Genomic DNA, 12,933 nt, shown 5'->3' with positions numbered 1-12,933 from the left:
TTATTTTTTCACTTTAGGACAAGTTGTAGTGACAGAAGGTATTTAAAGTGAAAACAACGGCTGTCATTTCAAATGAGAAAATCACACCTACACATGCTTCAGGATCACATAATTTTCACATTTTCAACTATAGCATATGGCTTGTTGTTTTTCATGTCCTGTGATCTGCAATTGATCATTATATCCTTCATTCAGGGGTTGAAACTGTAAGCTGCTGGAAGGGGTATTGTAATTTAAGATATGGTAATCTTTAAGTATGATCACATCGTATATCCTGATAGATTGTAATGTATTAGACTTTATGAATCATGGCTGGGCTGTATGCAGAGGAACATTGTAATCCCATTCTATATGTTAATGAACCATGCCATGGCCTCCAACCCTCTCTAAAATAGTTACATCTATTTCTACCATAGCAACAACCTACTGTTTTACCGGACAATATGAACTAGGCCTAAAGCTCATCTTTTCGTCAGTCTTCTTCTTACCTCCACTTTTTCATCAGTCTTCTAATTATATCCACTGATGTGTTATACTTACTTTACATGATTTTGTAGAATAGTTTTTCGGGAATTTAATAATTGCAATGACTCAGTCAGGGAAGGAATGTTTGCTAATCATTTAAACTCATATTAGCGATTGTGTACAGTCATGCAGAGTTTGCAAAGGAAAAGTACTGTCTCTCCTCGTAAAATACATGATTTTATGATTTTTATGAGTATCCTAATAAATAGATCCTGTGCAGTGACTACAGCATATAGAAAAAGCTAACTAATAATTTTCTCTGTTAATCATAAAGATGTTTAAATCATCTCACTTTATTTGTTCTTGCCTCAAGTGATGAGGGAATAAGTTACATGTTGATAATAGCTCTGAGATCCCTCAATATTGACATTATGAATCGTAGTGATTTCACAGTGTCCCACACTTTCTCTCCGGTTGTGGAGTGAGACTGTGTGTGTGCATGTGTGTACGCCATCTGTGTGTGTTTGTGTGCACATCTGTGCGTGTATGTGTGAGAGCACGCACTTCCATTCTCACGTCTGAAAGCGTACTTTGTCCCAGACACTGCCCCATCACCTTGTGTCTCCTGCCCAGCCCACTACGCCTGGCACAGCTTGACAGCTTGCTTCTGTTCAGCAGGTAGGTCACCTGTACTGATGCATGTGCATTCATTAGCTAACAGGGGGCGAACAACCTCCTGACTCTCATGCAAATGTGTGCTGCTGCTGTGTCGTTGTCTCCTTTTGTCAGCGTGGCAGATAAGATCTGGTGGCTTGGCGGAGAGGACCCTTAACAGCTGTCGACAAGGAGCAGTGTTGTTTTGGCTGTGTGCTTCGCTCCCGCTGGCTCACCGCCATCCCTCAGTTACATCAAGAGATGGAATCTACATCTTAGCCAGGGACACTGTCACACACACACTGACACAGGCAGACCGGCAGGGAGGCACCCACACAAATGCAGGCAGGCAGGCACGCATGCACACATGCTCACAGACACACACACTACACATGCAAGCTACACACAAGCCACACGCTCCATTCCACATTCTTGGGTCCACAATAAATATCAAACTCCCAGAGCAGTGACATTCGTGCCAAGATGTGTTGAGTGGAAATCAATTTACTCCTTGATGCTGCATAAACTGTGGCATGCGAGTGAAGGTTTGTTGATTCCCGACGGACCGGAGCGATATGGAGCGAGGAGAGTAGAGGAAAATAGAGAAACAGAGAAGAGAGGAGAAGACACACCTGAGTGTACTGGTGCTCCTCTGTCAATGAGTGCCTAGCTGCATTATTCATGACATGCCTCCTGACTGTCCTCTCCACACCACCCCGCACCATACTGCTCACTCAGAGAGGGAGTAGGGAGAGAGGGAGTAGAGAGAGAGAGAGGGAGCGAACACTGGCTGTTGCATTCCTAGTAGAGCGAGAGAGAGAGAGCGAACACTGGCTGTTGCATTCCTATACCCAAATACGTGTGTGGGAGGTAAGAGATTATGGCTATCTCACCTCGAATTGTCCAGGATATTAGGTTTTGATACCTTTCAGCTGTTCTGTCCAAAAGCATTCCAGGAATAGTCCAGCACTGGTTTCAAACCCTCGGGGTACATTGCCAGAAAGTTTCTCAAAGATGAAAAAGTCTCCCTTTTCATAATGGTGAAGTTTCTTCCCACTGGGATGAAAAATTGGTTGATCAACAACATTGCTTCCACATCATTTAAGAAAAAAAATCCATGTGATAATGTTGAGTCAACGTGGAAAACTGATTGGATTTGAGAAAAGTAATCAACATAAGGGAACTGGCTGTTTATCACCCAAATTGTAATCTAAATCAAATGACGTGGTGATATGTGTTGTTGATTTCACATTGAATTCACATTAGTTGACAACTCAACCAAATGTAAATCAAAACTAGACTTTGAAACTACATCTTTACCCAGTGGGTTGTTAGCTGTGTTACTCTGATGTTGCGCACTTTTGGGAGAGGTGCAAGACTCACAAAATCGGTGGAATTCCTGGAATTCGAGGTTCCTACAGTACTCAGAGATCTGTGCATTTATACACAGTGTCACAGCATGTCTCAGATGCTCAAACTCTGGGGATGTGAGTTTCTGTAACAGAGGGAGAGATGAAGAGGATGAACAAGTGACTATATCAACTATTGTTGTTTTCAGTGATGGTTCAGATAGCTTCTGAAATGGAAGAGCTGTGAGGGTAACGAGTGAATAGTAATACAGCAAAAGCAGGACAGAGTGAATCCGAATCTTTGATGTAAATCAATGGCTGAATCGGATGATGAAGGCAGTCACTTTCCTCCATAGTGGGAAGGTGGACATACTGCAGAGTGGCAAAAAATATATATCTAGTCATCACATAGGCTTTTGCCTTCTTCAAAGTGTCTATGCTACTTACATTTATCAGCTATATCATCTCATATGGTTTGCCGATCCACAGGATAGATATATACATATTCAAGCCACGTTCAGATCTCACTTTACATTTCTCACTATCTTGTCAGAATTGGAATAGAGAAGGTAGAAAGAGGTGGGAAGACGGAGAGAGGAGGGATCGTCAGAAGGTGTTTTAAAGCATTCAGATCCAGAGGGATTGCACCGGTCTTGATCTCCATTTGGTAATGCTCCTCAGAACTCAGGATCAAATATGGATCAAATATCTCCTGATGATCACATGGAGGAATAGAGCGAGAACGAGAGCTCCTGTCTCTTATCAGACAAGTATATCATCTTTACAGTGATCCACCATGCTTATTTATTGACCAGGGGAAGCAAAAGGTCAAAGTCAAACCTGTTGGAATCAAAGGCGCTCTGTGAACTCCTCTCTGTTCTCCAAAGCTCTGCTCATCATTGCTTGATATCCTTTAGTCTGACATGGTTCAGTAACACAGAGAAACAGATAGGGGCTTTGTGAACACTGTTCCAATATTCAGTGCTTGATATTGTGGTATTCACACCATTACTGTAGCTAGTTGATTTATGCCTATATCAATATGTTTATGTCCAATGAAGTATGGATGAGATGAATTCATGATATGTGTGCATTAGTACCATCAGCAGATGGAACTCCCTCAACTCCTACTTAAATATTGACCATATCCTATTCCTTTTCTCTTTCTATACAGGATGGTATGGGCAATTTAAGAATAACGGAGAAGGGCCTGAAACTGGAGGGGGACTCTGAGTTTCTTCAACCTCTGTATGCTAAAGAAATTCAGTCGAGATCAGTAAGTACTGCCCCTGACACTTCCACCACTAAATAACATTTTGATTGTCATATGCTTCGTAAACAACAGGAGTTGAGTCAAAGTGAAAGTATTACTTACTACCCTTCTCAACAATGCAGAATACAATAAAAAAATAAAAACATTATAATAATATAATAAAATTGTAACACGAGGAGTAAATACACAATGAGCAATGATGGTTTGGCTCTATAGCCCCACAATGGAGGTATCGTAATACCCATAAAACCTGTCGGTCAAACAGGGAAATGGCTCCAATCGTTTTTCCACCATTTATTTTTCCCATAGGGAATTTTAGAAACACTTAAAATAAGGGCTGTGTTTCATGTAGGCATTTTGATAACTATGTAAATCTCTCTCAGACAGGGTGGCTTTTATCAATATATTCGGCTCTATTCACTCTCAGACTACAAATCCCTGCAAGATCCGGCACGTAATCTCTAGCTAACACCTTTTCTCACAGGTATTGTGTCAATTTAAAACGTGCACAAGACAGCTCACAGAATTGTCAATTTAAAGACATTTTGCCAATTTATTCATTACTAAATGAAGAATCCAGAGATTCTTACTTTTGCCTTGATTCAGCAGTCTCGTTCAGATCATCATGGCATTTGTAGATTTCTATGATAGCCACATTAGCAGCTAATTAGCATTTCATTTTTGGAGGGTCAAAACAAGCAAATATATTGATTAAAGTCACCTGGAAAAATGATTGGAACCATTTCCTTATTTGACCGCTAGGTTTTATGTTTATTATGACTCATACTGTGGTACTGCCGATATGCAGGCAACAAGGAAATTGAGGTAGGTATGGGTAAAGTGACTAGGTAACAGGACAGATAATAGACGGTAGCAGCAGCATATGTGATGAGTGTGTGTGTGTTGTGTTGGAGTGTCAGTGTAACTATGTGTGGGTAGAGTCCAGTGAGTCAATGCAGATTGTCCGGGTAGCTATTTGGTTAACTATTTAGCAGTTTTATGGCTTGTGGGTGGCTATTCAGGAGCCTTTTGGTGCCAGACTCAGCGCTCTGGTACCATTTGGCATGCAGTATTACAGAGAACAGTCTATGAGTTGGGTGGCTGGAGTTTTGACAATTTTTAGGGCCTTCCTCTAATACCGCCTTCCTTAGAGGTCCTGGATGGCAGGGAGTTCGGCCCCAGTGATGTACTGGGCCATACGTAGAGATGTGTGGATGTGTTTGGGCGGGAAATGCGAAATGGAGTTGGTCAAGGGATTCTGGGATGATGGTGTTGATGTGATCCATGACCAGCCTTTCAAAACATTGCATGGCTACGGATGTGAGCGCTACGGGCGGTAGTCATTTAGACAGGTTACCTTGGCATACATGGGCACAGAGATGATGTTGGTCTGCTTGAAACATGTAGGTATTACAGACTTGGTCAGGGAGAGATTGAAAATGTCAGTGAAGACACTTGCCAGCTGGTCAAAATGCATCCTGTTAATCCATCTGGCCCTGAGGACTTATGAATGTTAACCTGTTTAAAGGTCTTACTCAGCATAATCACACAGTCATCCAGAACAGCTGGTGCTCTCACGCATTGTTCATTGTTGCTTGGCTCGAAGCGACCATAGAAGGCATGAAGTCTGGTAGGCTCACTTTGCTGGGAATCTCTCGGCTGATTTTCCCATGATAGTTTGCAACCCTGTCAAAGTGTCAGAGCCGGTTTAGTAGAATTCGATCTTAGTCCTGTATTGACGCTTTGCCTGTTTGATGGTTTGTCAGAAGGCATAGAAGGATTTATTATAAATGTCCGGATTAATCCATGGCTTCTGGTTGTGATATGTACGTACTGTCACTGTGGGAACTACAGCGTCAATGCACTTAAAGCCGGTGACTGATGTGGTAAACTCCTCAATGACATCGGATGAATCCCGGAACATATTTCAATCTGTGTTAGCGAAATAGTCTTGTAGCTTAGCATCCTCTTCATCAGACCACTTATGTACTGAGCGCTTCACTGGAACTTCTTGTTTAAGTTTTTGCTTGTAAGCAGAGATCAGGAGGATAGAGTTATGGTCATATTTGCCAAAGGTTTACAAACGAGGGAGAGTAGTATCAGAGAGAGGTGATGTCATAGGAGATGGAGCGATAGACATTCCCTCACCCTCTGCCTGGCAGTAATAATACCACAGAGCATGCAATGGATGGATAGTTTGATAATGTGCAGAGCCACATGCTTTATCTCATCTGTCTAGTACAGAGAGAGAGCGAGAGAGAGTGCAACGGCGGAGGTGAGCGGAATAGTAATTATCGATAGAGGTGAGAAATGGGAGAAGACAATTGTCTGATCCAAAGGAAATAAAGAGATAGAAAACCCTAAGCAAGGATCCTCTCTACTGCTTTTTCCCTCCATCTCTCTCTTGTTCCTCTCTATCTCTCTTCTCCAATTCTTCTCCCTCTCCCACATAGTATACTGTATTAGGGTTGTTCCAACAATTGGGTGCCTTTTGAGGAGTGTAGCATGAAAGAAAATTCTAATAATTTACGGCCATTAGCTCATGGGATGCCTTCTTCGGGATCTGTTCGATAGCCAGAGCTCTCACACAACCCAGCTCCTCTGTCAACTCAGTGTAGGACAACTCCAGGTTCACCCTGCACAGGAGGAACAATAGTTTATCATCTTTCAATGTTAGGGCTGCATTCCAAATGGAACTCTATTTCCTAGACAGGTGTCAGTGTAGACATATTTGATAGTTACGTTTTCCCTCTCATTTCGATGCTACACAAACAAACCACTTCCTATTCTCCTTGGTATCTTTCTTGTAACAAACCCTATGATTACTAGAGTTGGCCTCTGGTACATTAAAGTTTCACTCTTTCTGTTCTGACAATTAGCAAATTGTTAGCTTGATATTTTATCTGACTGTGTCATGTCATATAGCTAACTCCTATGTGTAGCCAACTTCTTTGGTAATATGGCATGACAACAATCATACAATAGGAGTTGGCAAGATATCACAAACAGATCTGGGACCTGGCTAGACAAATGTTGATTTTCTGTGTGGGAAAAATAATGATTTATTGTTTCATAAATCCATAACACATACTATAAAAACGCTTTGAGTCACTAAAGGGCTGTAGGCTAACCAGAATTATCTGACTTATAGGAAACACTTTCTTTGCTTGTGTCTGGATGAACTTATCCATCACACATGGATAAGCCATCACCTGATCAGGGACAGTCATAGTGGACCAAACTCAAAGTATTCCATCCTATCTAGTTAATTTAGGATTGAGTAATTTCAGTAATATAGCTAGCTAACTACCAGGAGCTAACAGTACAATCATAGAAATATATCTCTGCCAGACAGTAAAACCACGTCAGAAAACCTGATAGACTGAAGTTGGAGCGTAGGTAGCTTCTACTGTTGTCTAGTAGCCATATTTTACATGGTAGCTAGCTATGTTCAGAGAGGATTTTGTCACATTGACACAATTACATTCAATATAGAATAAAAATACAGTTTTATCAATTACATGTGGAAAAACACATTTGAGTCAACATTAGCTAGCAAGCCAGCAGCAGATGAAACAAAGTTAATTATCTTCCCTGTCTCTATCCCCGGTTTTAGTTTGCGGCTATCACTGTCCAACTGGCTAGATTTTACTAGCCAATAGTACTGACAAACTTAGTTATGTTATCGAATCATGGCAGTACAGAAACAATGTCATGCAGGTAAAAGAGGACCCAAAAGCGACTTAACAGAAACAGAGTTTAATAATGTTCAAAACGGAATAACTGACATCCTCTAGATTTGTAGAGGGGAAAACAACTGGAGAGCGGCCACAGACTGCAGGTCGCTTCGGGTAGGCAGAAGTCGACTGAGACACCTGCTCACACGCAGCGTCTGATGAAGGCACAAAACACGACAGGACAGGGTGATACACAATCACGGCAAAAAACACGACAGGACAGGGCGAAACGCAATCACAACATGGTGAATACAATACGAGGAACCGACGGAACAGGAACGGATCACAAAGGAATAAATAGGGAGTCTAATCAGGGGAAAGGATCGGGAACAGGTGTGGGAAGACTAAATGATGATTAGGGGAATAGGAACAGCTGGGAGCAGGAACGGAACGACAGAGAGAAGAGAGAGCGAGAGAGTGAGAGAGGGAGGGGGAGAGAGAAGGATAGAACCAAACAAGACCAGCAGAGGGAAACGAATAGCATGGGGAGCACAGGGACAAGACATGACAATAAATGACAAACATGACAAACAAAATCTAGCTCACCTATTTTGCTAGCTAGAAAAATAAATCTACATAAATTCATTCAGAAACAGAGGAAGAGGATAGCTAGTTAGAACAAACTAACATTAGCTGCTACCTCACAGCTACCAGTAGCGAACGCCAAGCTGCAATTTAGTCAGGACTGTAAAATATACTTTTTAACAAAATAATTTTGTCTTTCATGTGACAATATTTATTAAACATTGTCATAAACAATTGAACAAATGTATTACCTAAACTGATCTAACTTATTTGTATTTTGAAACTGTCAAAACAGCACTTCACATACTGACTTTTGGGTGAAGTAAAAAAGAAAGCTCCCGCCCATAAAGCCCTAAACCAATTATATCCATTTGTAGCTTATGCTGTCATGTGTAAATGGCAGTTTTCAGGAATACAATTGGTGAGTGGACGGCAGTGATATGAAGGGTGAAACTGTGACTCTGAAAGGTTTTAGTGCCAAGTAAAGTAAAAGGGTTGACGATTTCATCTTAAACCAGCCATAAATCCCATTCTGTCATGTGCAACACTGTTGTCTCATCCATGGCAAGGATGTTGCTCTCCTTTATCCTCTTTTTCAATCTTTGCAGTACACACTGAAGTTCACTCGTAAACAATTCATTTAGACCCCGTGTTTATTTGCTGAAATGTGTTTCGATGCCGGGCTATCGAAATTGAATTTCATGAATTGCAGCAGAACAAGAACCATTCCTGCGTTTGCCAGTGGGGCCTAATATACTAAAAGAACAATATGACATAACCTCTTAATTCGAATCTCATGTAATCAACCACATTGTTAAAGTGACATATGTCTATTCAGGAATATCAATTTTTTGTTTATTTCCTGTACTGCTTAGCTGAAAGGAACCTTGATAAGCATGAAGGGCCATAATATTATCTCTAATATATATGAGATGCATTATCTTGCCGGCTTTAAGCGCAACACAATGGCTGCCTACTATCTTTAATTAAGAACTTGACTGAAGCATGCAAGATTACTCTGGCACCTAAGACAGATCCAGGGTTCAGACGTGATTTGCATTTCAGATTGGCTCTTGACTTGTGGGCTAAGGGAAATGATCTGTAAAACATACAGTCCTAGTTACACACTCACACTGAGCACTAGGGTCACTATCGTTGGGTTTGTGTTTTTGTGAACTGCATTGTTTGTTTACTTGCTTTGTCTCCGCAGGGCAGCCCACTGTTACTGCAATCCTCCAAAAATGTGTCCATCAATATCCTCAATGGGAAGAATCAGCTGGTCACACAACTTATTGCAGGTAATATCATGCAACACGATCGGAGACAGTCACACATCCATGGAGGGTTTGTCCTAATATGGACACCGTACAAAGCAATGAAAATCCATTGACATGGATGAGAGTTCTCTTTTGTTCCAAACAAACATTTTGATCCATGAACAGCTACAGACAAACACTACTCCCATGGTAAACTGCAGTGACATTTGTCTTCTGGCTGTTGATTATCGTGCAAAGATGTTGAGTGGATCAGTGAGCAATAGGAATACGGTATGCTAGAGACTCCACTCCAGACACAGCGACGCAGAATCAATTGTTTTCATGACGTGTCAGTCGCCCTCTGCTCAGATCGCTTGTTTCTCCCCACGACATGAAACCATTTCAGGATCATCCAAGTAAAGGAGTTGTTTTTTTCTCTGCTGTTTGTTTTGGTGTCGGGCTGCGTTTATTCTATATTTTGATCTGCTTTAATTTGTCTTACTCTTGAAGTATTTGACTGTAGTTATAGTTCAGTTATTGTCTCCTTGCATAAATCAAGCTGTCTTTCTTGGTTTTTCATATAGCAGCTACCTGTTAAACTAAAACTTCACTGACTTTTCCTGACACCTTTTGCTCTGCCCAGGATCCAGTGGAGTGCGTGCTCGAGGGAAGATGTTGGAAGTGAAATCTAGCACAGGGAAGCTGCTGTTCTCTGCTGATGATCAGGAGGTGGTGGTGGGAGCAGAGAGGCTACGGGTGACAGGTAGGTTACTGGATCAGACACGGCATTATACTCAAAAGTCTACTAGCAATTTATTGAACTGGACTTTTAAACTTGACTGCTCACCATCTTTAAGTGTGGTGATCTTTTGGATGTAATCATTTTACAGTTAATTGATATTTAGCAAGAAATAGCTGCCCTTTGACGGCTAGTCAACAATTGAATGAACAATCATCACAGACAAAATAATAATTGACAACTCACATTTAAAGAACTGTCTAACATAAATTAGACTATAAGACATAAAATACTCTGTGTCTAAGTTTTCTATTAGGGACGATGAGTGATTCTGTATTATTTCGATTTGGAGAAATCATCCAATTCTTTTGAACAAGAGCAGATTCTGTCACTTTTATCTTGTATAATATTGGTACACTATCTGAGTAAGGTAATCAAAAATATGTAGAAAACACAAATCCAATCATTTCAATCATTCATTCATAGAAAAAGGGTGAACGTTTTCATGTTGTTTTCCATGCATTTGATCATCTCTGAACATCCCTCCCAAGGCAGCAATTACTCACAACCCTCATCTACATTTATTTCCCCCTCAGAGCTCCTCAGCCAGAGTTCATTACCCTATTCAACTCAACTATATTTCGGTTGAATGCATTCAGTTGTGCAACTGACTAGGTTTCCCCTTTCTCTTCCCTTCCACTAAGCACAGGGATGCAGAGAGAGAGGGAGTGAGTGGTACAGAGAGAGGTGGAGGGGTACAGAGAGAGGGAGGGAGGAGTAGAGAGAGAGAGGGTAGGGAAAGATAAGAAATGTAGTGATGTTTCTTCAATTACTCCATTTATCTCTGACCCTTTTTGATGGGGCTGCCAAGGGCCACAGGGTTCATCAAATGCCTTGGCAACCACAGTCGTCAGTCAAAAAGCCTTCTTAGTTCTAAATAGGCCTCTGTTGTACTAATAGTTTCTGTGCATATGTGTGGTTGGGCATGCAGGCATACAGTATATGTGTTCATGCATGCGTGTGTATGTGTGTGTGCATCTATGCCTATCTGCATGTGCTTCAAACCATGCCAAACAACAGCTGTGTGAATCAATAAATATTGCCAATGATCTCAGGCCTGGAGAAGCTGCTGCTGACCGCTTTCCCTCTGTCATTCCGTCCATCAGATAGGATGAAGTGAGGCCAGATTCCTATAAAACTGTCACATGCCATTACCAAATGAATGCTTTTGTCCAAACCAATAAAATGCATAATTATGCTGAGCATATAACTTTAATTGGCCCAACTGAGGTCATTGTAAATCTATGATAGAGCTTTTGCTGCATTCATTAGGCATTTATTGCACTATCTACTGTAAAAACTGATCCAGGAAGCCCCAGGATCCAATGGGGAATATGGGAGGTGTTTGGAATCATGCTAACTTTGCAATTTGGTGCTAGCTGTGATATGAAGTAAGTCAAAGATCTCTAAAAAGCTAATCAACTCCCTGAAATTATTGTATTTGTTATTACACAAGAGCGACAGGTGCTGCATCCAGAGAACATAACAACCAACTTCGGGATAAGAATACAGCCTTTGATTGATGGAAAAAGCAATCTGCGACTTAAATGTGGCTAGAAAATTGGCTTTCAGAGGCAAAAATGGAGTTTAATTGTTTCATTCGTATGTGTCGCTTTGTAACACAAGGCTCAATCAGTGCTGCAGGGTAACACTCGATTACAGTGATCTGCAACTCTTTGAAGACGGTCTCCAAATTGAGCGTTGCTATACAAATCCACAGTAGGCGTAGTGTAACTGTATCCATCTGAACACAATGAAATGAAAATATAAAGCTTGACACTTGAGAAAAACAAAAGTGAAATATTTCTGACTAGAGCACTGGAGGAAGTGAGTTTGATTGTGATCCTTGTGATGCCCCCGTCAGAATGCATGGATTATTGTCCAATGAGAGACCCCTGAGAGACTGCACGGCTGTATTATGATATCAACATTGTTGTAATGCAATTCAAAGTTCAACTGTTTACTGTTGCTTTTACATAACGTTTGCAAGTTCCTCACAAGGTGGATATTATTTATATATATTTTTGGTTATTAATACACCATTGTGGAGCAGAATAGGGTTATGATTTATCAGTTAGAGCAATTGTTTTCAGCTGTGTGAGTAATATTATGGTAATACTGTACGTCACTGAATAAGCCAGAAGCCCAAAGAACTGTAATGGCTGTATACTGTACAGGAACCACACACTGTGCACTCTGGAGACCTTTAATTAAGACAGAGTGAGCTGTGGCAAAATGGCAGTGTACGTTGCATATACAGTTGAAGTCGGAAGTTTACATACAATTAGGTTGGAGTCATTAAAACTGTTTTTTCAACCACTCCACAAATTTCTTGTTGACAAACTATAGGTTTGTGCATGACACAAGTCATTTTTCCAACAAATGTTTACAGACAAATTATTTCACTTGTAATTCACTGTATCACAATTCCAGTGGGTCAGAAGTTTACATACACAAAGTTGACTGTGCCATTAAACAGCTTAGAAAATTCCAGAAAATGATGTCATGGCTTTAGAAGCTTCTGATAGGCTAATTGACATCATTTGAGTCAATTGGAGGTGTACCTGTGGATGTATTTCAAGGCCTACCTTCAAAATCTTTGTCTTTTTCTTGACATCACAGGAAAATCAAAATAAATCAGCCAAGACCTCAAACAAATTGTAGACCTCCACATGTCTGGTTCATCCTTCGGAGCAATTTCCAAATGCCTGAAGGTACCACTGTCATCTGTACAAACAATAGTACTCAAGTATAAACACCATGGGACCACGAAGCAGTCATAGCGCTCAGGAAGGAGATACATTCTGTTTCCTAGGGATGAACGTACTTTGGTGCGAAAAGTGCAAATCAATTCCAGAACAACAGCAAAGGACCT

The 12,933-nt window shown here is 40.9% G+C and overlaps 1 protein-coding gene across 3 annotated transcripts in view; it reads left to right on the top strand.

The window, feature by feature from the left end:
• Nucleotides 1-12,933, top strand: part of LOC124000342 (delta-sarcoglycan-like) — a 313,303-nt gene that overhangs the window by 259,813 nt on the left and 40,557 nt on the right. For all 3 annotated transcript variants that reach the window (XM_046306630.1, XM_046306631.1, XM_046306629.1), the window contains exons 3-5: nucleotides 3,643-3,744; nucleotides 9,214-9,301; nucleotides 9,903-10,022. In XM_046306630.1, coding sequence (XP_046162586.1) covers nucleotides 3,643-3,744; nucleotides 9,214-9,301; nucleotides 9,903-10,022 — 310 coding nt within the window. The remainder of the gene's footprint in view (nucleotides 1-3,642; nucleotides 3,745-9,213; nucleotides 9,302-9,902; nucleotides 10,023-12,933) is intronic.

Source organism: Oncorhynchus gorbuscha, linkage group LG16 (genome assembly GCF_021184085.1).
Source record: "Oncorhynchus gorbuscha isolate QuinsamMale2020 ecotype Even-year linkage group LG16, OgorEven_v1.0, whole genome shotgun sequence".
Lineage (NCBI taxonomy): Eukaryota > Metazoa > Chordata > Actinopteri > Salmoniformes > Salmonidae > Oncorhynchus > Oncorhynchus gorbuscha.
Note: the sequence above shows the minus strand (reverse complement) of the source record. Positions and strands in the feature narration are given on the sequence as shown.